We start from the raw sequence: 25,899 nt of genomic DNA on the forward strand, positions 1-25,899 counted from the left end.
ATGAAAAGATATACTAAAATATTTAGGAAATGTGAGGGGGTGTACTCACTTCTGTGATACAATAGTACCTCAGTTTACGAAATTAATGCATTCTCCGGGACATTAACTAAAGCAAAAAATTCATAAACCGAAATGTGGATTGCCATAGAAATGGGGGCAATGCTACAAACCTCTAGGCACAATGCATCCTGTGGAAACTTTCTTTGTACTCCGAAAAAACCCAGAAAAAACACGTAAACTGAGGCATTATTTTCAACGGATTTCTGTTCGTAAACTGAAAATTACATTAACCAAGGTGTTCATAAACCAAGTTACCACTGTATACTGTGTATCCAGCTGCAATTCGGAGTACAGTGATGCCTCACAAGACTTTAATTCGTTCCATGGTTAATGTTGTCTTGCGAAAAATTCATCTTGCGAAACGCATTTTCCCATAGGAATGCATTGAAATCTAATTAATGCGTTCCTGTGGGCAAAAAAAGTCAGAACAAAGTCAAATTTAGTTTACAAAGGGTTTATTAAGTGCTCTTTAAAGCCATATGTATTGTGCAGATGATTTCAAAATTTTCAGTCAAAAAACTTTAACTTTTTAAACATTATAGGAAAGCATTCAAAAACATGAGGCAGGAACATCTGCCTTCACTGAAACTGAACAGAAACAGTCACTAACAGTCCTTGGATTGTGCAAAACTCTTCAGAAAGTGCATTTTCAAGGCATGTAAACATACAGAAACCAACAGTACAGAAACTTTAGATTTCACATTTTAAAGTGAACAAGTGAGGCTGAAGTCTTCTAACAGAAAACATTCGTCTTGCAAAGCACGGCTATAGGTATATTCGTCTTGCTAGTCATCAACCCCATCACCAAAACCATTCGTCTTGCGAGTTTTTCATCCCCGAGGCATTCGTCTTGCGAGGCACCACTGTATTGGTTTTTAGTGTAAATGTCTTAAATTACAGATGGGAAAATTGTGGTTCTCTGTCTATTAAGTATTCTGCCTTGGCTGGTGGAAGTTACAGTCCTGCTTTATCTGATGCACCACAGATTCCTCATCTCTGTCCTCAGTTATTTAGGACTGAATTACATGGAGGATCATATTATCATTGCTTCTGATTTGTCCCAATGATCTAAGATGTCCATTGAATGCCCTATTTGTGTGCCTGTAGGTAAACTTGGTTAGACAGGTAGGCACAAGAGCAAGGACTACCTTGGGGATGGTACCAGTGTTGTAGAACTTCCTCCTAGTTAAGATCTGCTTGGTTCCTTCAGAACAGGCCTTTAAGAGGACCTGAACTCGTACAATTTTATTACAGCATTTCCTCAGAAGAATTGATGGCAGTATGATCTGAAGCAGTTTTCTTACACATTGATTTCCTCTCTCTGATCTGCTTAATAGCCAAAATCCTGTTGCTTAGCATGGCATAATAAATCACACTAGAGTAGGCCTACTGAATCCATAGAATTTCATAAGTTCCATTGATTCAAATGGGCCTACTGTGGCTCACTTTAGCATTGTAAGTTGCATTTAGAGCAGGCCCATTTGAATCACTGAAACTTACTAAAGAGTTCCATTGAATCAAGTGCCTGTTGATTTAATGGATCTATTCTAGTGTGATGATGATAATCATAATAATTAAATTTTTATACCACCCATCTAACCGAATGGTTACTCTGGAGGTTAACATCAATTATAAGAGCATTAAAAAAACATAATCTGTGACAACATAAAATAAAAATTTAATTAAATAATAAAACAATTAAGACATTTATAATATGATGATGATGACAATAATGTTGATGATGATGGTAATAATGATGATGATGTATTATTATTGCAGTGTTAACAGGATTTTGGGTAGTGTCTCATTGATAATTTTATATACAGTATATCCTCTTGTGAAGGCCTATCCTTTAAAAAAACTGCTTATAGAGTATGGATTAAATAAGTAAACCTAACATTGAATTTCTTGGGAAGTGAGTCTGTGTTCTCTGATTAGGTGTAGTACACTAGAAAGAACTGTACTTAATTTCTGGGTTAGGAATCATGCAAGAATGTTTTAATTCTGAGTGGGGGAAAATAAAGTAAGTAGTGTACAGTGGTGCCTCGCTTAACGGGCGCCCCGTTTAACGACGAAATCGCATAGGGATTAACTTTTTGCGATCGCTTTGCGATGGTCTGAATGGGCTTTTTTTGCTTTGCGATGATCAGTTCCCTGTTTCGCTTACCGATCATTGCAAAGTGATGATTTTCCCCCAGCTGATTGGCGGTTCCAAAATGGCTACTGGGTAAAAAAAATGGCTGCCCGCTGTGTTTAGGGACGGATTCCTCGCTTACCGGGCAGCGAAAATGGCCGCCGTATGGAGGATTTTCACCTAAAGATAAGTTTTTAGCCCATAGGAATGCATTGAAGGGGTTTCAATGTATTCCTATGGGCTTTTTAAAATCGCATGGCAATGAAATCGCTTAGCAGCGATTTTTGCTGCACCAATTATCATCGCTATGCGAGGCACCACTGTATACCAGAGTGGTGTAGTAGATAAAGTGACAGACATGGATTCAGTATGCCTGGGTTTGAATTTGCTCAGCCATGGAAGCTCACTGGGGGAGTGAAACTGATAAAACCACTCCATGAATAGCTTACTTACCTTGAAAACCCTGTTGGAGGCATTATTAGTTGGTTTTGACTTGATGGCACATAACATAGCACGTATAATTTATATTTTCATTTTAAATTGCTGTATTATTGGTAGTGAGGCTGAAAATAGTTTGATTATCTGAATTCATTTTGTCATAAGTATAGATATTTGTTTATATTTAAAGAATGGTGAAAGGACTGCTGGCAGCCGGTGGGAATTAATTCAGACTTCACTGCTTAAGAAATTCACCAGCTCCCGTGATTTGAAGGTAAGGCAATTAAGCTGAAGACTGTAGTCTTCTATCATTAACATTTCTTTCCATATATAGCTTTTGCAGAGGTGTGTGACAGAGTGATGCACTGAATGTCATTATTAATTTATACAAGGTGTTACTAAAATGCATGAGACATTACCATGAAAATTAGCGTATTTTTTGCTCCATAAGACACACTTTTTTCCCTCCAAAATGTGGGGAGGAATGTCCGTGCGTCTTATGGACCGAAGGCAGTAATTTCGTCGCCGCTGGCCCCGTGGGGGGGAGCATCGCAAGGGTCCGGGTGAGCCTTCCAGGACCCTTGCGAGGCTCCCCCATCCCCCCATGGGGCCAGCGCTGGCGAAATCGCCAGCTTCCAGGTGGGGGGAATGTCGCAAGGGTCCTGGAAGCTCACTCAGACCCTTGTGACACTCCTCCCACCCCCGCACGAGCCAGCACTGGCAAAATCGCCAGTTTCTGGGGAGTGTTTTGAGGCTTCCCAAGCCTCAAAACACTCCCAGAAGCTGGCGATTTTACCCCCTGGCCCCATGTGGGGGTGGGGGGAGCGTCGCAAGGGTCCGAGGGAGCTTCCCAGGACCCTTGCCACGCTCCCCCCACCCCCCCACGGGGCCAGCCCTGGCGAAATCGCCAGGTTCTGGGAGTGTTTGGAAGCTTGATAAGCCTCTAAACACTCTCAGAAGCTGGCGATTCTACCCCCCTGGCCCCGTGGGGGGGGTGGGGGGAGCATGGCAAGGGTCCAAGGGAGCCTCACAGGACCCTTGCCACGCTCCCCCCACCCCCCCACGGGGCCAGCCCTGGCGAAATCGCCTGGTTCTGGGAGTGTTTGGAAGCTTGGGAAGCCTCTGAAGAGTGCCAGAAGGTGGCGATTTTGCCCCCTCTGACCCCCGAGGGGGGCAGGGTGATTCTCTAAAGCATCCTGAAACACACCCTAGGACCCTTTGGAGGCTCACCCTGCCCCCTCCCGCTGGGCCAGAGGGGGGGAAATCACCAGCTTCTGGGACTCTTCTGAAGCTTCCCAAGCCTCAAGTCCCAGAAGCTGGCGATTTCGCCCCCTCTGACCCCCGGGGGGAGCAGGGCGAGCCTCCAAAGGGTCCTAGGATGTGTTCCATAAGATGGACCTCTCCATAAGGCTCACCAATTTTTAGGAGGAAAAAAAATTATTTTTTTCCTGTTTTCTTCTAAAAATTTGGTGCGTCTTGTGGAAAGGTGCGTCTTACGGAGCGAAAAATACGGTATATTAGTAATTTGCAAAAATCCTTATGCTTTGAGGAATGTGGTACAAGACTCGTTTGCAAGAGTGAGATATCAGGTTTTGGGGTGGAATATACAGACTTAACATCTCCGTGATTTATGAACTCAACTTACTGGAGGGCCTTGGGAAAGTTATGCAGCCTCAGCCTAAATTTAGAGGACTGTTTTAAAATACTTTTCAAATGCATGTGCCCGTGAGCAGTAAACTGTCTTGAACCAATAGATTTCAGATCAAGGGCTAGAATAGCAATCTCTCTTAGTAACACATTGCCAAGTTTCTAAGAGTAAAAAATTGGGAGACTATCTAACAGGTGGTGTCACGTAATTGATATTGTGTTAATATCCAGATCAGGAGACTTCTGTGTCATAGGTCATGCCTATGCTTGAACTATTTGTAGTTCCAGACTCCAGGCAATATTCACAGTAGCACAGGAAAGTGTGCCGGATTCGTAATTCTCCATGTTGGAAGTCATTGCAGAAAGGGAGAATAAAAGTAAATAAAACAGAAGTCAGTATATAGTTTTATCATTCTATTAATGCAGGTGTGATAGCACTAATAGAATCCTAATTATAAACTATGTGTAAGTAGAGACTGTCACCATTTTTTATATTTGTTTAGCCTCAGAATCTTTTTGGTTTTCTGTGTGCATGTAAGCAAAAAAGTAGAAATTGTGGTGGCTCATTGAAGCTGATTAATAGGGTGTTAGTTGTTACAACAAGCAAGAGACTGATGATTGGATTAGCATCTGACAAGAATGCATTAAATATGTGAAATTTTGCCCTGGGTAGGAAATATTCAACTGAATGGGTCTCTTCCAACTCCTGTGTGTATTGAAAACTGAACCCCTCTTTTCCTGTGAAGAAACAATTTTCAAAAGCATTGTTGTAAAATTATCTTGTACCAGCAGAGGATGCTGTTTATTTAGAAACCAGGTTTTCTCACTGCTCAGATTTTTTCTTTTTCTTTTATAGGAGGCTATTCTCAGATATAATGTTGCATATGCCAAGAAATGGGACTTTGCAGCTCTTACTGACTTCTGTGATAAGGTAACAAAAGCTTACTTGTTTAACCACCTGCATCTTGCCATTATATAATATGTCTTTTTCATTACTTTGCCTTTAAACATACTTTTAGCTATGAGGTTAGCTGAATATGCATAGTGTTGGATTGAGAGTACAGTAGTAGTAAATATAGCTAGAAGAACCAAAACAGTGTGGGTCATTTCCAATATAATGATAAGCTTACCAAGAAGAAGCTAGAATGCTAATGTGCCTCTGAATCATTCAAGTTTGCCTCTTCCTTTCACTGGAGCGGCTAACCCTATAGGAGCTTCCTGGTTTGTGGTTTGTTCCATTTTGCATTGGTTTAGTATTATATTGGATCTGGGATGCCTGAGTTCCTTTCCAGGGTGGATTTGATTTAAATCACCACTCAGAAACACTTGATATAATCATGTGATCCCACCCCCCACCCCCCGGTGCACTCTTGGGTGTTGTAAACGTAACACATTTTTTACGGTACATATATTTCACAGTCTCTATGCTCAGAATGAATCTGCTTTCAATAATCCACTATTTGTTGACAGTTTTCATTAAATGGTTGCTCTGAAGGTATCTGAAGGTTACTGCACTGAGGAAACAGGAATTAATTTAAGAAACTGAATGTTGAAACAGTGGAAGAGAGATGCAGACATGCTTCTTTACAACATGGTTTGCCCGTTTGTATACTTAATGTTTTAAACATTGATATAATGTCCAGGTTCATTGTACATCTCATTCGTTTTGTGAGATTTGTCATTGACATGGATAGTTGACTATATAGGGAAAAACAATAAACTGATAAAAGATCTTCCAGTGAGCTTCTGATTCTATATCTGTACTAAGAAAAAGATATAATTATGCTTTTGCTCCCTTCTCTGATGGTGCTTACATTCTTTAAAATGTACAATTTTGATATATATGAAATTAATATGGAGCACCTACAGAAAATAAGTTACAAGCTGTACAAAACAAACTTTCAGGAGCACAAAATCTTCAGGATTAGATGGAAAAGGTGAGCCAGAGAGATCATATAATGTTTGTAACATTTAAGGAGGAGTATGGTAATGGGGAAGTAAATGGAAAAGTAGATTGTAAAGAGGACTTCTGATTTATTGGAATAATACATTATTTGCTGTTCTTCAAAATTTGGTGAATAAAGTCCATTACATAGAATTGAGCATTGAACAGATGGTCTCCACCATAAGCACTGCCAGAAAAGTACCAGAATATTTGTTTATGCTGGCTGGATAACTCAGTGGTTTAAGTTTCTGGCTGTGGAATCACAGGTTGGAAGTTCAATTTCTTACTGTGCATTCTGGGAGAAGAACCAGTCTGTGTGGCCTTGGGCAAGCTGCACAGCCCCCACTTGCCCCACCAGTAGATGGGAGTGGTAAACCACTTCTGAGTGTTCTCTACCGGGGAAAGGTTGCCATAAGTCAGAATTGACTTCATGACACCCTATTATTATATTTATATGACATTATTTGAATGTTTAAAAATAAAGGACAACAATTGTGGAGTGACCTATTTATTCATCTTTGTGGGCATGCAAATACGTATGATCTTCCCCCAGTACCTACTGTACTTTTGTCTAAAATTTTTAGACTAAAAATTGAGGTTTGTCTTATACATGGAAGTAAGCTGAGGAGAGTACAAAAACAAGTGGAGGGGAAAGCAGGGATCAAATTGTTCCTGCAGGCCTTTGATCCCTGCTTTCCCCTCCACTTGCTAATCCTTAGCAAAAGGAAAACAGGGATCAAAGCGCTGCAGCATCGCTTTGATCCCTGCTTTCCCCTCTGCTTGCTAAGTCCCATGGGGCTTAAGAAAAGGAAGGGGGAAGAATCAAAGCAAATCCGTGGCTGTTTAAGGGGGGAAGGGATCAAAACGATTGTGCAGTCGCGGGATTGCTTTGATCGCTTTCCCTCTCCTTTTGCTAAGCCCCGCGGGCTTAGCAGCTGTTTGATCCCTTTCCCCCTACACTTGCTAAGCCCCACTTAGATTTCTTAATTTTGGGTTAGAAAAGTGGGGAGGCGTCTTATACATGGGGGTGTCTTATACACAGAAAAATACAGTAGATTTCTAGTATGTTGCAGAATAAAAGTCATTAGTAGTAATGAGCATCTCTGGAAAACCTTTTCTTTAATTAGGTTTTCATTCCTACAGATAATCTAGTAGTCGATAAATGAAAGATGAGTTGATGAAATTATGCCTTTTCCTTTCCAATCCACATTGCATCTCATTAAGCGAATACTGTTTTATTTTTTAAAAGTAGTTCTCATTGCATTGGGTGATTACGTGTTGTTCCTCTGAGAGCTGTGATAATTAATTTTGTTTGCATTCTTTCTCCATACTTTCTGATGGCGTACACGGTCTTACCTTGATTATCTTAGGTCATGGATGAGAAATGGAAAAACCTTTGACCTGCAGCCTATTAGAATCCCAGTTCTTTTTTAATTCTGGTCTTAAAATGTCATTCCTGTAGCAACCATTAGCGAGATATGCAAGGATTTGTTGTTGATTTGTTTCATACCCCCGGGAGAAGTCAAGAATAGCCTCCCCAAGGTGCAGAGTTAATTTTGGGGGAGCAGGAAAAAGAAGATTAAGGTTATATACAGTTCTACACTGTGGCTTTGTCCCACCACCTAGGTGCCAAGTTCATAATTTTGTTCCTGCCTCCCAAAAAGATACATTTGTTAGATCACCAAAATGCTTGATTTGTTTGGTTTTCTTGGTGTTGCTTGAGATTAAATAATGCAAAAGCTTTGAAGTATTCTTTTAATTACCAAAGCAGCTGTTTGAAAGCTTTGTGGCTCTAGAGAGCATGCTATCTGTTGAATAGAAATGGAGATTCCTTGGAGGCTAAATGGAGATGATTGCCAATTAACCTGAGCATGCCAGCTGGAGTGGAATGCAGCATTTCATCCAGCTGACACTGTGCTGACATAACTTCAGTGGTAGCTGAAGCTATGACTTGTTTGGCTTTTCCACTGATTAAGACAAGATGTTCATGTAGCATTCGTTTTCTTTTGCTGAGAACTACAGTTCTTCAAATACTGTACTGTAGAAGTGGCTAGAAAGGGGGAAAACTTGGTAGTGCTGTATATATTTATTTTTGAAAAAAAAACTGATTATTTTAAGCAATTTGCAATAAAAATAGTTTGGATGGAAAAGAACAAAAGAGAAAAAAAACGCTATGATACGTTTTGTTTCAGACCACGCTGTAGTGGAACATGACCTTGAATTTCAGATTCTGTGGCAGCTTCTACTTTATGAATATAGATAATCTGGTGGATTTATTTTGTCTTTTACTAGAAGAACAGGCAATGTCTCTGGCTCTTACGACTGAACTTCTAAATACACAGATTCTTTTATGTTTGTTTATATACATACATGCATTATATATGTATATATGTTACCGTACTTTAGCCTTGAATTATGTCCACCTCGCACTTTGATTACAACCAATATAAAATAACCAGTAATGCCATTAAACCAGTGCAATAAACAGGAGCACAACAGATGATGGTAAAGTCACGTGCACTAGATCCAGATGAAAATTTAATGCTGAAAAAAACATAAAAGTGGAAGAATTAGATTAGTCTAGCTGGGGAGGACTTGTTAAAAATTGAGCCCTCTCCCCAGTGAGTACCCTAGTGGACAGCTTACTGTTCAGAATGAAAAGCTTAGACTGTGTGGGATTTCCAGGAGATACAGCATTTGCTTACTTTCCGTCTCTGTTTTTCAACATTTTTGTTACTTTTTAAATAGGTGTTTTGTATTTACATTTTGAGATGGTAGGTGGTAGTCATCTAATTTTAATATTTATATACACTTGTCTGTTTAATTGTTAACAATTTATTTATTCTGTTTTATACAATTGTTTTTAAACGCTGCAGACCACCTGGGGTCCCTTATATAGGGAGATGGGCACTGTATAAATATAGGCGGGCAAACTGAGAAGTGCAGAACTTTATTCTTTATTTTACACATAGCAAAATGCTGAAAAACTGTAGAACTTTTGACATTAAACTCCTGGTATTCAGAATGGTGACAATTTGCCATAGCAAAAAAAAAAAAAACACAAACAAACAAAACTAATGTATCAATTTACGAGTAGTTAGAGGTAAAGGCAGAAAATCAGATTTCTGTGAAACATGGCATAACTTCATTTTTAAAATACAGATCCAAAAAGTACCCAACGTATGTCTACGTCTTTCCTCAGATTATCGAAAAGAATGAAATGCAAGCTGTAAAATAAATAATGGTACAGAAACTCTCTACCACAGAGGTCCCCAACCCCCAGTCCGCAGCCCAGTGCCGGTCCATGGCCTGAGCCCGACTGGGCTGCAGAGAGAGAACTTTCCCCCCACCCCTGCACACAGTCCCCCAGCCTTTTTGTGCCTGTGTGCGAGCGCACAAGTGCCAGCACGAGCGCTGCTCTGCCCTTTGCGTACAAGTGCACATGCGCACGAGTGCTGTGCCGCCCTTTGTGCATGCATGCTGCGTCTTCACCCATTTGCACAAGCGCAGGAAGGGCTAAAAAGCAGGGCTAAAAAGGTTGGGGACCGCTGGTCTACAAGATTGGTGAATTCTTAAATTTATAATGGCATGAAATTGAAAAAGGTATTAAATATTGAACCTTCTGCCAATAATTGGGTTTCAAATTCATGTTAGTGTTGCCCTTTTTTGTTCATCATTTAAAAGGTTTCCCTGTTTTTGCTTCCTTTGGTTATAGTTTTTTGTTTGAAAATGTAATAAAATTATTTTTAAAGGATTTTTTTTTGCCTAATGGTAGATGAATAGCAAGGAGGATGCCAAACTGTCCTCTTGAAGGAGGACATTCCATAGTCTGGGAGCAGCTACTGAAAAAGCACCCTCTTATATCCTCACCAGGTGAATCTGAAGATGGTAGGACTGGGAGAAAGGCCTCCGCTGATGATCTTAACACTCCTGGTGGAGACGTGATCTTTCAGATAGCCTGGCCCCAGACCTCTTGGTCTTTTTAGGTCAAAATCTGCATGTTGAATTTGGTGTGGAAACAAACTGGTAACCAGTGTAGTTGTAACAGGGAAGTTACTTGCAGCCCCAGTTAGGAGTCTGGTTATAGCATTTTTCAACAATTACTATTGCTGAATCATCTTCAGAAGTGGCCCCACACAGAATGAGTTTCAGTAATCCAAACAAGATGTAACTAATGCATATGCCACTGTAGCCTGATCAAGCATAATCAGGAACTGGCACAAGCTTTTAACTGTGCAGATGGGCTCCTGGCTACACTGAACTCTGTACATTCAGACTCGGGGTTGAATCGGGAAAACACCTAAACTGTGGATCTCTGTTTATCTGTGTAAGATGTGTGCGCGCGAATTTCCTGTGTGTCACTATTTATTTCATGCAAAGCGTTAAGCAGCAGGACTTCTTTTGTGTTGTGCTGTCTCTTGCCTTAATGGAGAATGTGTTTATGCTGGCAATGTGTTTATGCAAGGATAGGTGAATATATTGACTCCAAATTGTATTTTAAAAATGTTCTTGTAATTTTAGGGTAAAAAAGGAAGTAATTCTTTGATGAAGCTGCAAGTATATCAGTTTTTAGGAATCTGCTTGAGTATGTGTTCCTTGCATTCATTTTTTAATACTGGAATAAATGGCCTGTGTATTATAGTTTATACATCTTATATTATAGTAAGTCAACTCCCAACCACTTACTAATAGTTTATATTCCTTTGACATAGCAGGGTTTTTTTTTAAAGTAATGGTATATAGATTTCTAGTATGTTGCAGATTAAAAGTCATTAGTAATAATGAGCATCTCTGGAAAACCTTTTCTTTAATTAAGTTTTCATTCCTACAGATAATCTAGTAGTAGATAAATGAAAAGTGAGTTGATGAAATTATGCCTTTTCCTTTCCAATCCACATTGCATCTCGTTAAGAGAATACTGTTTTATTTTTAAAAATTAGTTCTCATTGCATTGGGTGATTACATGTTCTTCTGAGAGCTGTGATAATTAATTTTGTCTGCATTCTCTCTCCATACTTTCCGATGGTGTACACAGTCTTACCTTGATTATCTTAGGTCATGGATGAGAAATGGAAGAACCCTTGACCTGCAGCCTATTAGAATCCCAGTTCTTTTTTAATTCTGGTCTTAAAATGTCATTCTTGTAGCAACCATTAGTGAAATATATAAGGATTTGTTGTCAATTTGTTTCATACCCCCGGGAGAAGTCAAGAATAGCCTCCCCAAGGTGCAGAGTTAATTTTGGGGGAGCAGGAAAAAGAAGATTAAGGTTATATACAGTTCTACACTGTGGCTTTGTCCCACCACCTAGGTGCCAAGTTCATAATTTTGTTCCTGCCTCACAAAAATATACATTTGTTAGATCACCAAAGTGGTTGGTTTGTTTGGTTTTCTTGGTATCTTTGGTTTGATCAATCATTAGTAAAAGCCATCATTATCGGGTTAGGCCCAAGAGCACAACTGGGCTGAATATTCAGGCTCTTTGATGATTTTTAAATGAACTTGGGGACCATGATCTTTGAGTCCCTCTCCTTTTTTCTTATATGTTTCAGAAAGGGGTGCCATGTTTGAATGGATTAATTTGATCAAACTTGTTTTGAGATAAGAATATTGAGCTTGATTTAAAGAGAGATATGATCTGTGTTTAGTTTTTTTGCTTGTTTGTTTAATTGACATGTAGTTGGGGAAAAGGTGATATTTGGCCTTCATATTTGCACCTGACATTTGTGTCTGCAAGGATGGTTGACTTCATTTAGATGCATTAAGATTAGAAGAATAAAAATGCTGACTAACCAACATTACATGAAAATGTTAGATGAAATAAAAATATTTCTCAGGTTCATACGTCTTCTAAATATGCAAATTTAAATGTGTAAATCTGTAATAGCAGTGCTTAAATGTTCTTTAGGCTAATTTCCTTTTATTAAAGCTGAAACATTTAACATCTGGCATGGTGCAGCTGGGGTATTATGACCATCTGGAAAAGACAGTAGATAGGAATTCTTTGCAATATGCCAACAACACACATTTCTGTCATGCTGTTAACAGTGATCGTTAAGTCCAGCATGGTATTACTGTCTTTAGTTGTTGCTGAACCATTTTCATTATATATCATACAGCAGCTGACACACATTCTGTAAATTTTCTATTTATAGTCAAAGTGTGAAACTGGGGTTTACATACCAGAAACATATAAACTATGCATATATACCCTTTTTTCCGAGTATAAGACAATACTTTTGTCTAAAATATTTAGACTAAAAATTGAGGGTCATCTTATACACGGAAGTAAGCTGAGGAGAAAACAAAAACAAGTGGAGGGGGAAAGCGATCAAAGCGATCCTGCAGCGCTTTGATCCCTTTCCTCCAGTTTAGCAAGTGGAGGGGAAAGCAAGGATCAAAGCACTGCAGGATCACTTTGATCTCTGCTTTCCCCTCCATTTGCTAAGCCCCACAGGGCTTAGTAAAAGGAGGGGGGGAGATCAAAGCAATCCCGCAGCTACACGAGGGGGAAACGGATCAAAGTTATTGTGCAGCACACGGGGCTTAGCATGAAGGGATCAACATGATCCTGCAGCCTTTTGATCCCTTTCCCCCTCCACTTGCTAAGCTCCACTTAGAATTCCTATTTTTGGGTTAGAAAAGTGGTGGGGGTCTTATACATGGGGGCATCTTATACACAGAAAAATATGGTACTTTTTGATTATCTGCAAATTAGAAACTGAACTGCATCCTGTTCTGTTTGCTGATAAAACACTTGAAAGGATAATATAAATGATATTATTTTCATGTCACTGTGGGAGTCATCCTTCAGTTTCTTACATGTGCTATTTGTGCATCTGTCCCCCCAAATGAGTTTTGTGTGGTTTGATATTTAGATCACTCTAAATGACTGTGTTTATAACAAATGTCTGAACACTTGTGATATGCTTCCGATAATACTTGCATGCATTTTAATGTAACCAATCCTACTGAAATACCAACTTAATTAATTAATTAATTAATTAATTAATTAATTAATTAATTAATTAATTCGATTTTTACCCTGCCCCTCTAGACAGCGTCTACTCGGGGCGGCTTACATAGGTTAATTTAATTTGATTGAGAATGGTATATGTAACAAAAGCTCTTAGATGGCTTTGGGCTTCTCTTGAGGTGCCATTTTCCAGAGGCATAAAAAGCATTTTGAAGTTTAATCAAATTCCCAACAAAATCCATACACCATTTCTGAAATTAGATGTCTTTTTTTCACTATCATTATACAATGCTACATTTGTAACTAAAGATATATTGCCACAAAAATTGTTAACATACCCTGTACACTTCTAAACATAGTCATCATTTTATCTTTGAAATGAAGCTTTGTCAAAAGTTCATTACTGTTGCTCCTCAGTCTCCAGATTAGTGAAGGGTTCTTCGTGATATGATTACCAAAGATATAGACTGTTCCCTTGTAACAGTAAACCAGAATTTGGGAGAATCCTGGCTTATTGTTCATATACCCATGTGCTATAGTACAGAGTCTGGTCACTTCTAATTGTTTCCTTCCACCAGTGGAAACATCTGAGTCAACTAAAAACAACCAAGAGGCAGACAGTTAGCACTGTATCCAAACTAAAGCTCCACATTTATTGCTGCCCTGACAAACCAGAATCCAATAACAGGGTTTGAAGTTGGTTTTCCAGGTCTTGACCTGTTTGGGATTAGTAAGCTAGGAGTCAGGTTTGGATATGATGCAACTCTTTTCCTTGACAGTTAGTTTTCACCTTGTTTAGTGGGAGTGATAGGGCGATGTGCAGCAGTACTCAAAAATAATAGGCCATAATTAATGGAATTCTGGCTTGTGTGTGAACAAGACTGTAGAGCAGGGGTCTCAAACTCAGTTTACTTGGGGGCTAGTCTGGGTGAGGCTGGGCTGCATCAGATTTTCCGCCAAGCGGAGCAAGAACCTGAGGAAGCCATCCAGGAGTTTCCTTAGCCCAGCTGAGGCTCCGAGGAGGAGGACGGGCATGCGAGCCCTCGTCGCCAGCCATGACCCCCTCCGGCTCTTTCTTCACTGCCACCAGCAACAGCAGCAGCAGGACGAAGAAGCAGAGAAAGAAGGGAGTGCCGGCCACTGCCTAGCCGGGGGGAGGAGGGCATGGCATAAAATAAAATAAAAACCTCACAGAATTCACCTTGCCAAAGGAGAAAAGCCCCGACCGGTACCCGTGAAATTAAACAGAACGCGCCCCCCACAGGTGCACGTACGCATGCACACAAATACACACACGGAGGACTGACAACCTTCCTCTGAGCCCCCCCCCCTCAAAAAAGGCGCAGTCAGCAGCAGCAGCTACCCCCACCACGACAGAGGAACAAATTTTGCAAGGCAAGCCCAGGCAGCCCCTAGAGCCGAGGCAGCTGAAGCAGGAAGAAGAGGAGGAGGAGGAAGCACCACCAGATGCCCAGGTGGCCGCTGGCTGGTCTGGTGCTGGGGGTGCTGAGAGAGAAAGAGAGCCAGAGAGCCGCTTCCCTGGAAGAGGTGGCGGCAGCAGCAGCTGTTGGCAGCTTGGAGGCGCTCTTTGAGGAGGGGCTGGGAGCGAGCTCTGCTCTCAGGCATTGCTTGGTGGCGGCTCGGACGCTCGGGGAAAAGGGTCGGCAGCACGCCTCGCTGGGGAGCTCTCCCCCAAGACAGCGCCTCTTGCACCTTCCATCCAGAACTGCAGCCATGCCGCCGGCAGACAGGCATGCTGGTTGGCAGGCTGCAGTTCCGGATGGAGGGTGCAAGAGGCGCTGTCTTGGGAGAGAGCTGGCAAACGAGGCAAGGGGTTTTTTGACAGCAGAGGACGCGTGGGCACTTCAGGGGGGGACAGGCAAGGCGGGGGCTACAAACTATCATCCCGTGAACCACATGTATGAGACCCCTGCTGTAGAGTGAGTTCCTTGGAGATAAGGGCCTCCATTCATCGATTTGTTTTGTATTTTAAAACTGTATAAAATGGCCCCCCAAGCGTCTAGAGACACCAAAACTACAGAGAGGCTTCCCTTGACTCCCCTCTACAAGCCCTCCAAATTTGGTGAAGTTTAGCCTTTGGCTTTCCAAGTTGTACACACAGAAGGAGCCCCCCCCCGGAAAGTTCCCCCAGGCACCTACCATGTTCCTCTGAAAACAAGACAGGGTCTTATATTAATTTTTGCTCCAAAAAACATTAGGACTTATTTTCAGGGGATGTTTTTTTCATGTACAACAACCTACATTTATTTAAATACAGTCATATAATCTTCTGGTTGCTGCACAGTGGTGGAGGGCGGGGTTACATTTTAAGTGGGGCTTATTTTGGGGGTAGGGCTTATAATATTAGCATCCTGAAAAATCATACAAGGGCTTATTTTCAGGTTAGGTCTTATTTTCGAGGAAACAGGATAGAGACACCAAAATTGCAGAGAAGCTTCTACTGACCATCCTCTACAATCCCACCACGTTTGGTGAAGATTAGGTTTCAGACATCCAGGTTATAAACCCTCAAAGTTAATCATCCCAGAAACGTGCCCCTTAGCAGCTGGCTCTGACCTTAACAACAAAATCACTAGATAACCCTGAAGATTTGGACTTATGGTGACCTTTTCCAGGATTTTCTAGGCGCATGCACAAAGGGTGCTCAGTTCTCAGGGCAGTCGTGTGCACACGCTAAGGGGTGGTGGAGCGCTCATGTGGGGAGGTTGTGCAGGGGGAGTGCGGGCGGGAAGGTGTGACTCTGGGGGTTGGGGGGCCTCTGGTGTATAGTGCCATAGAATTTGAAGATTTGGGGGGAATGCACTAATTATTTAAAATGTGGTTACTTTTAGTTAAAATATCCAGTTTACTGTCTGTTTTGAAACATACAGTATGTTTCCAGAGGCATGCCAAGTACTTAACTACAATTAACAGTAATACATCAAATAAAATACAGTGGTGCCTCGTATAACGAGCGCCCCGTTTAATGACAAATCCGCATAGCGATGGCTTTTTTGCCATTGCTTTTGCGATCTCATTGCGATGTTGCCTATGGGGAAAAATTGCTTTGTGATTTTTCCCCATAGGCCCCATTTTCCCCCAGCTGAGCGGCAGGAGCCTCCGAAGGACCGCTCCCGCCGCTCAGTTGGGGGAAAATGCCACCGCAGGCATTCCCCTTCGGACGGGGCATTTTCCCCGAGCTGAGCGGGAGCCCCGCCGCTTAGCTGGGGGAAAAAGTCAGCGGTGGGCAGCGGCCTCGGAAGGACCCCGAAGCCACTGCCGACTGCCAACATTTTCCTTCCGAGCTCTCAAAGGGCCCCCCTCCGACATTGGAGAAAGCCCTTTGAGAGCTCGGAAGGCTCTCGGTGGCGGCGGGGGCAGGGTATGGTGGATCTGGATGGCTTTCAGGCAAAGCACTGGAAGCCTTCCGGACCCCCCCTGCCGCCGCCGCTTGAAGCCGCCCTGCGTCGCCTATCCCAGCCATGCTCAGACTCCCGGGAGTCCTACCATGGCTGAGGTAGCCAGGCGCGGCGCGGATCCCGGCGGCGGGGGTAGGGGGTGGGAGGGATCCGGATGCCTGCTGATCGGCAGTTCCAAAATGGCCGCTGGCTGTGTTGCCTCGCTTTAGAGGCACCGAAAATGGCCGCCCCAGGGAGGATTTCCACTTAGCAGTGAGTTTCCCCACCATAGGAACGCATTAAACAGGGTTTAATGTGTTCCTGTGGGGTTTTTTGCCCCATATAGCGACAAATCCTGATAGCGACGATTTATCCGGAACGGATTATCGTTGCTATGCGGGGCACACCTGTAACTTTGTTTTTATTCTGTTGTTGCCTGATACAGTATGTTAAATTTGCTGTATCAAGTTAGTTTAATAACAGACAGGTGATGATTTGGGGGGTGGGTGGGTTATAGCACTTCGTACTATTGAATATAGTACTAAATTTTATTTTCACTTCAGATGAATTAGTTACATACAAAGTACTTCCCCTCCCCCATAAAAAGATTTACAGAAGGGGAGCCCTTGCATTGCCTGAATGAGTTTTTTCAAATACATATGGCTAGGAATGATAATTCCTGTTTTCACTCATAGGAGATGGACAACTTTATTTTCATAATGCTGGCAAAAGGAAAATTGAGTGGTGTCCAAAACAACCTGTTATAAGACAGACCAACCTGTTATAAGAAAGAATGACAGAACAGCATTAGTATTTAATTTATTTAAAATATGTTTACCCTACCTTTCTCCTTAAACAGATGGCTTATATAATTGAAATACCATATTTAAAGCTGAAAACAATGAGTAATCCCCTAATGTTCCCAGTTCTGACCAGTCAGACATGTCATCAGTGACCTGCAGCCTATTCTGGCTGATAATACATCCCTCTTCCACATTGTAGACACTCATCCCTTAATTACCCACAGGCAATTCCAAACCTTAAGCAACTGCTGATACACAAGAGATGAGAATGGAGACAGGAACAGGAACAAGATCCTGTCAAAAACCTAGATGTCAAAAACCTAGATGCTCTGCATTTACGTTGGCAGCAACCACAACACTGGGGACTCATTTATTTGTCTGTCATCTGACAACAGTGCTCCCCTGCCTTCTTTTTAGGACAAATTGGACAATCTCTGCACGAAAGACTGAAATCCAGCATCAGAAGTGACAACACATAGAAACCAAATTTCAGAATACTTCAGCCTATCAGGATCTCAACATGACCATTGTAGAAAAAATAAATTACAAGGATAAATTGACTACATAAACCTACTCCAGTGCCTCTCTAAAGACCTTTTTGTTGTTTAGTCGTTAAGTCGTGTCCGACTCCGTGACCTCATGGACCAGAGCATGCCAGGCCCTTCTGTCTTCCACTGCCTCCCAGAATTTGGTCAAATTCATGTTGGTAGCTTTGATGACACTGTCCAACCATCTTGTTCTCTGTTGTCCCCTTCTCCTCTTGCCTTCACACTTTCCCAATATCAGGGTCTTTTCCGGGGAGTCTTCTCATGAGATGGCCAAAGTATTGGAGCCTCAACTTCAGGATCTGTCCCTCCAGTGAGCACTCAGGGTTGATTTCCTTCAGAATGGATAGGTTTGTTCTCTTTGCAGTCCAGGGGACTCTCAAGAGTCTCCTCCAGCACCACAATTCAAAGGCATCAGTTCTTCGGTGGTCAGCCTTCTTTATAGTTCAGCTCTCACTTCCATAGATCGCTACAGGAAAAACCATAGCTTTGACTATGCGGACCTTTGTCGTCAAGGTGATGTCTCTGCGTTTCAAGATGCTGTCTAGGTTTGTCATCGCTTTCCTCCCAAGAAACAGGTGTCTTAATTTCGTGGCTGCTGTCGCCATCTGCAGTGATCATGGAGCCACACAGTCAAAGGCTTTTGCGTAGTCAATGAAGCAATGAAGTGCGCGTTTGACAGCTGTCAAACTTCGGTTCAATGCATTTCAATGGGGGGAAAAGTCACCAAAAATTAACGAAGACTCAGAACAAAGCCAAATTAAGTTTGCACACGTTTTACAAGGTTCTCTAATGAATCCAAGCATTTAAAACAGTTTCTGAGTCTTCGTTAAGTTTTGGTGAATTTTTTTCTCCCCCATTGGAATGCATTGAAGTGCCCATTTGACAGCTCTCAAACTTGGGTTCAATGCATTTCAATGGGGGGAAAAATTCACCAAAAATTAACGAAGAGTCAGAACAAAGCCAAATTAAGTTTGTGCACGTTTTAGAAGGTGCACCAACGATTCCAAGCATTTAAAACAGTTTTTGAACATTTTAAGACACTTTTAAAATTGCAAAAATGGACATCATTAAGCGAAACAGGGGACCCAAAATGCATTCGCTATGCGAAGCATGGTCCCGAAATCGCTAAGCAAAAATCGCCCATAGGAAACAGTTAAATGATGTGGAAAATTCTTTAAAAAAACCCCATTGTTAAGCGAATACATCGTTAAACGAAGCAATCGCTAAGCGAGGCACCACTGTACAAGTAAAATAGCAGAAGAGGATGGTAAGAAATCACACATATTGTGCTCAAAAATAGTTGTTTGTGGCCTAAATTCGTTTGCTAATACTAACCAGAGTAGATCCATTGAGCCAGTGAAGTTTATATAAATGCAAATTTTCCAGTCAGCAGTTAATTCAGTGGGTCAGCTTCAGTTGATGCTAAGAGTTGGATTTATACTTTTTTTTTAAAAAAAAATGACAAATATGTGTTCTTATTACATATTCTCTTAAAACATTTGAATTTCATTTAAAATTATGGAAATCATTAAAATGAAGCATGTCAGGTAGGATTCACCTGAGAGATCATTGCCATCTTGGATTGGCAGGAAACATGTTTTAGTTTTCATAGGAAATTTTTAAAAAGCCAAATTAACCTCTCTTTTTTGGTAAGCTGTCTCCTCTCTTCTTTTCCAAGTGTCAGTTTGTGATTTTGATGAATGTCAAATGTTCCCTTTTCCCTTCCTCAAATAAGGTTCTTTTCTGAATAATCCAATGTGATATTTTAACTTACTTCCTCCAAAGATTACCTTGTTCATTCTTTTTAGGGTTTTTTCCCTCTCATCAGAGAACCGTTCAAAGATAGTGAATGTACTTGACAGCTGTTATCCTGGTGGACTAGATACAATAACTGAAGAATGGAATGGGCATAGTTTACTGTTCTCCTGTCCGCTCTCCTTGCAATGTTCTTAATTCATTTTAACAAGTTGTAAGAATAAAAAAATAAAGTGTAAGTGCTTCATGCATTGAGCTTGGTGCTAATGTGTTTAGAGAATCATTTTGACTTGTATTTATAGTCTCAAACATTTCATCACCTTCAAATGTTAGGCACTGACAGCAGCTGTGTGAATCACCAGCTGAAACTGTTGAGCAATGATAAGTTCATAGAACTTTCCATCTAATTTACTCCTACTCCACTTCCACTGAACCACCTCCTACCATACATCCATAACCTTTTGTGAGCCCCCCTCTACAATTTTTTAGGACAGGATTTGGGGAATAGGGACCAGGGAATTCTACTTGAATTCTCATTGGTTGCAATCCTATTTACACTTCATTTGGGAGTCTGGAATCATGTTATGTACATTTTAAAGGCATTTGATTTGTGGTACTCTCTTATGTCAAGAGATAATTCCATTGTGAAATATTCTTTACTCTGTGGTCCCTGCTAATGCCTATCCACATAGATAGGGCTTAAAAATTTGCAAATAACTAGTTATTAGTAATATAGGTGCCTGTATCTCATTACTTTGGTATAATAGGTAGTAATTCATGTTTCCCCGAAAATAAGACAGGGTCTTATATTAATTATTCCTCCCCAAAATGCATTAGGGCTTATTTTCAGGGGATTTTTTCCCCATGTACAACAATCTACACACAAGTGCATTAAGTATGTCCGTTACAACACAATGTGGAAGGGCAGTTGGCCAAGGGGATGCGACAAAGAAAAGGATGATGATGATGATGGAGGAGGAGGCAAGCTGGCAGCAAGAAGCAATCCAAGAAGGAAAAGAGTGAGAAGACGGTGATGGTTGTAGCACAGGATGGGGGAGGGAGGCGAGGAAGAGAGGCAGAAAGGGCACTCACTGTGGGTCAGTCACGCAGTGGGCACCGCACAAGGTGCTAACGCAGCTGTGACTGATGGCTGCTTGTGCGGAAGGGGAAGCTGGCTGGCCTCTTCTTCCTCGTTGGGAGGGGTGCCGTTCGGGTGCTGTGGCACTCACTCGGCGGCAGACATAGCAAGCTCCACTCAGCAGAGCCACACATTCCCTTTTTCTTTCTCTCTCCCCGCCTGGCCAAGTCCTCTTTTCAATCCACAGGAGTGCGCATGAGATCAAGCGTGTCTTTCCTGTCCTCCCCTCCTCCCATATTGCTGGATGTTTGGCTTCTTTTTAACTCTTTCTCAAGCCCTCCCTTCCTGTTCTCCTTCCCCTTCTTTAAATGTACCTGGAGCCACTTCTTCCAGAGGTGCCGCCGCTGTCAGGAAGTGCCACAGTGAGGCTTGGGTTCCTCCAGTGGTGGTGCCTGGACTGAGGCTCCCATTGGGGCTCACAGGCGTTGGGTTTGTTTTGTAGAAAACAGTGTTGGTGTTGGTGGGTGTGATCGTGGCAGTGGAGGGGCAGCATTGGTTTGGAGGGCGGTGGGGGCCTGAAGTCGGTGAGCCCAGTTGAGGAGAGGGTGGTGGCAGCAGCGGCTTCAACAGGGTATACAGTATTTTAATATGAGCTTTTGTGGACAAGCCCACTTCCTCAGACTTGAGTGAACTTGTCCACGAAAGCTCACATTAAAATATAGCAGTTAGTCTTTAAGGTGCCACAACATTTTTGTCTTCTTTATATTTTTATTTTATTTTTACCTGATATGCTGGCGCAGACTAACACAGCTACTTTTCTAAAGATGCTATTGTGTCACGTACATGGTGTGAGTCTTATTGAGCTGTTGAACCACACTAAATTGTTCCCTATTAAGATGGCCATTCTTACAGCACTTTGCCTTCCAGTTACAACATGCACAGTTGAATGATCCTTTAGTGCTCTATAGAATGAAGATATTGTTACACTCAACAGTGAGTGAAGGTTGATTGTCTTCATTGCATGTGTTGATTGTCAGTAGAAAAAAGTTAAATATCTATTTCAAAGAAGAATGTATTAAAAAATTACCCTTTTGGCCTCAACTCCAAATTTTGTGCAAAAATGATCTCCTTTGTGCTATATATTTGTGTGATACTTGTGCTTCGACAGCAAAGTCATATTCTATGTAAAAAGCATGGAACACAAACTTAGGAACATGGGTTTAACTTGGTTTAGAATCCTGCAGTCTTCAGTTAATAGGCAGCTGAAAGTTGTGTATCTGCCTAGTGGCTTCCCCTATTGTTGTATGGAAAAATAAAAGCACTTTGTTAAAGGTTAATTCTGAAATGCAATCTTGTGCTACTGTTTTTCCTTCTTTAGCACCACATTCTCATGGGTAGTGGATGGAACGTGTTGCCAACAACATAAAAACTACATCCGATCAACAACCCATAGGTATCATAATTGACTTTGCTCCCTCCCCATTTCTGCAGATGCCTTTACTCGTGTGTATTCTGCTTGTGCAAACTCTTGTTAAAATGAATGGGGCTCTTGCTGATAAAGATCTTTGGAGCTTAGAGGAAAAACCTGCTCTCATGTAACCAATCATTCATATCCTAACCTTGGTGAAATTTACCCAAGTAATTTCGTCGGTGAGTGGCACACAGTCTTGTGTAAACAAGCTACTTTTTCCTGAGATATAAAATTTGTTTTAAAATGGGACCTTTAAAAAAATGGGATCTGTCAGTATCCTGTCATCTTTAAAATGGCAAGATAGATACAGTCTAGGCTTTATATCATCACACTACTTTGTTTCAAGTATAGTGGTTCAGAACATGAAGCAAGCAATATAATGTTTTATTAAGCTAGGAACAAAACAATAACTTTTGTTATTGATGAGAAATTAGTTTTATATATCAAGAAAAAGTAACCAGCAGACCTTATTTCAAAAACATGCACTGTCAAAAGAAGAATGAGTTCATATTCTTGTTTTCTGTGTTTCCTGGTTAAATCCTAAAGGTGGAACTTCAGCAAACTATTGTTATCAGTACAGCGGTGCCTCATTTGACGAGGATGATTTGTTCCATTCAAATTGCTGTTAAACGAAATCCTCATCAAGTGAAAGGAAAAAGCCCATTGAAATGCTTTGAAATGCGTTCCAATGGGCGAAATACCTCAGTGTCCAGCGAAGATCCTCCATAGGGCAGCCATTTTCCGGTGCCTGTAATGCGAGGAATCCATCCTAAAGCACAGCGGGGAGCCATTTTGCACAGTGGGTGGCCATTTTGAAACCCACCAATCAGCTGTTTTTGATTGTCGTTAAGGGAAAAATCGGTTCCCGAAGCAGGGAACTGATCAATGTTAAGTGAAAAAAGCCCATTCAGTCATCGTTTAGCGATCGCAATAGCAATTGGAAAAAACTAATCGTCAAGCGATTTCCTCATCTAACGAGGTAATCGTCAAGCGAGGCACCACTGTACAAGGAAAAGAAAAGCGAATTCAAGCTATCTAAAAGACAGCATCTCTCTCTATGAGCCTGCCTGGGCATTAAGATAATCAGGGGAGTCCTTTCTCTCAGTCCCACCACACTCAAAGGCGTGTTTGGTGCGGACACGGGAGAGAGCCTTCTCTGTTGCTGGTCCCAGGTTCTGAAACTCTCCCATGGGAAGCCAGGCTGGCTCCATCTTTGCTGTACAGTGGTGCCTTGATTTATGAACTTAATCCGTATTGGACTGTCATTCGTAAGTCAAAATGTTCGTAAGTCAAAGCACCATTTCCCATAGGAATGCATTGAAAACCAATTAATCCATTCCGGCCGAAGAAAAAAATAACAAAAAAAATTAAAAATTAAAAATAAAACACTTTTAAAGTCCCATGCTGGGACTGCAAAAAACAAAACAAAACAAAACAAAAAACCACCAAAAAACAACACAGAAGCATACACCCCCAGCCCAAACTTACCCTCCAAAACCCACCCAGAACAACTTTTTTAAAAGAAAAAAAGCAGCAGCTTACTGGTCCGAAGCCTCTTGGGGGTCCCCTGCCACCGCCAATTGCTGCCTTCGGAGGCATCCCCAGGCTTCCCCGCCACCATGGGAGACCTCCTGGGGGTCCCCCGCCGCCACTGATCATCGCCTTCAGGCTTTCCTGGGGGGTAGACCGTGCCTACCATGGGAATCCTGGCGATCGGCGGCAGCGGGGGACCCCCGGGAGATCTCCTATGGCGGCGGGGAAGCCCTGGAAGGCCTCCAAAGGCAGCGATCGGCAGTGGTGGGGAACCCCCAGGAGGTCTCCCATGGCAGCAGGGAAGCCCGGGAGACCTCCAATGGCGTCAATCAGTGGTGGCAGGAGAACCCTGGGAGGTCTCCGATGGCGAAGCAGCCTCTTCGCCACCAGTGGTTAGTTCTTTTGAATTTCCCGCCTTTCCCCCCGCCCTTTTTTGTTGTTGTTGTTCATTAGCTCTGGCCGCAAGTCAAAGCAAAATTTTGCGGCCGGAGCTGTTCGTAAGTCAAATTGTTTGTAGGTCAGGGTGTTCGTAAGTCAAGGCACCACTGTACTTCCACAATCAGGCAAAGACCTTTCTCTTCAGGCAGGTTTTTCCTTAGTGACTGGCAATCTGAGAGGAGTTTTATGCTCTGTTGCCTTTAAATATGTATTGATTTTATTTACCATTTTAATATGATACTTATTTAATTCTCTTTTAATATTTGCACATTTACTGTTTTTAACTTTTGTATACAGTATTATCCTTTTAATGATGTGAGCTGCCTTAGGTCCTTTTCAGAAGAAAGGCAGGGTAAAAATGTTATGGATGGATGGATGGATGTTTCATTACAGAGAGCAATCAGGTTTGCTATCAGCCTATTTGGTAATAAGCCATGTTTTATACATACAGGAACAAGTTAAGAGTTGTTCTCAGATTTGTGCTTGATCCTCTGTACAAGAAGGAGATTTAGAAGCTTTCATTTCTGTTTTGAACTCAGCTTAGTTAAACATGGTATCCAGCCCAGATGAAGTTCCTTTAGTCTCAGCCTAGGGAGTAGTTCAAAGAAGTTAACTTTAAACTGTTGTTTCTTAAGCTAGCTTGTTTTTGTCAGCTGATATTATTTTGAATTTCAGGCTAGTGCCTAAGCATTCCAAATTCTATTCCTTGCTGAGCCATGAAACACACCGAGTGACCTTGGACTGGACATCTTCTCAGCCAGAATTGACAGGGCTCCTGTGAGGAGAAAATGAAGAGAAAGTCATGTACACCGCCCTGAACATGTTGGAAGAAAGACAGGGTACAAATATATGTAATCAAAGCAAACAGATTAATAGTTAGCATAGTTTAGCATGTTATTCAAACTCTACATGATAGTTACTTTAAAATAAAAGTGGAAGCTTTTGATTTCCTTGCAGCTGCTCTACAGGAATTGGGGGAGGGGGGAGGTTGGATTGAGTTTAAGGCTTTTCCCCATCACAGTATCATGCCACTGAATTAGAGAAAAAGAACAGTTTCTAGTTGCTTCATTCAGGAACTGATGCAAGTGTTTCAAAATACCTGTTTGTTGCATTGAGTGACAGTCTACCTGAACAGTTGGCAACCTCTTCCAGTCCAATTACCGAATTTAGATTCAAATAAGTTCTAGGGTGCTGCATTTCAGTAGTGGTCAGGGCCAAATATAGAAGGGTGAAGCCATAAATATGAGCATATGTTAGCTTAAAGGTGTCAAAGATTGAAACCTTTGAAGATGTAGGATTTCTGGATTTTACAGCTGAAGAATTTTATGCACATGGAACATAGAAGCAATGTAGCCTGTAACTGCTTGTGTTGCTGTTAGAGCCACCCTATTTCTTCTGAACTGGTGATTTCCAGAATAAAATAATCTAATTATCTGATTGAAAATTTCCTATTTTAGTTCACTTTTCTTGTTTTACAATTTTGACATTCCCTTGATCCACACGGGAATGTAACATTTTAAATTCCAATCATGTATGTTGTATACCTGTTGACCTTTTTGCATCAGCACAACAGTTGAACACCCTTTTGGCTTCAGTCCAACTACCTCATTCAGATCAGAACAGAGCTGCTTGTATTTATTCCTACCTGTTATCCAATAGGTGACTGACTGCATTC

The 25,899-nt window shown here is 41.6% G+C and overlaps 1 protein-coding gene across 1 annotated transcript in view; it reads left to right on the forward strand.

The window, feature by feature from the left end:
• Positions 1-25,899, forward strand: part of PARG (poly(ADP-ribose) glycohydrolase) — a 105,298-nt gene that overhangs the window by 18,075 nt on the left and 61,324 nt on the right. The window contains exons 6-7 of the mRNA XM_020796850.3: positions 2,823-2,906; positions 5,136-5,210. Of these exons, the coding sequence (XP_020652509.3) occupies positions 2,823-2,906; positions 5,136-5,210 (159 nt within the window). The remainder of the gene's footprint in view (positions 1-2,822; positions 2,907-5,135; positions 5,211-25,899) is intronic.

Source organism: Pogona vitticeps, chromosome 3, assembly GCF_051106095.1.
Source record: "Pogona vitticeps strain Pit_001003342236 chromosome 3, PviZW2.1, whole genome shotgun sequence".
NCBI classification, from domain to species: domain Eukaryota; kingdom Metazoa; phylum Chordata; class Lepidosauria; order Squamata; family Agamidae; genus Pogona; species Pogona vitticeps.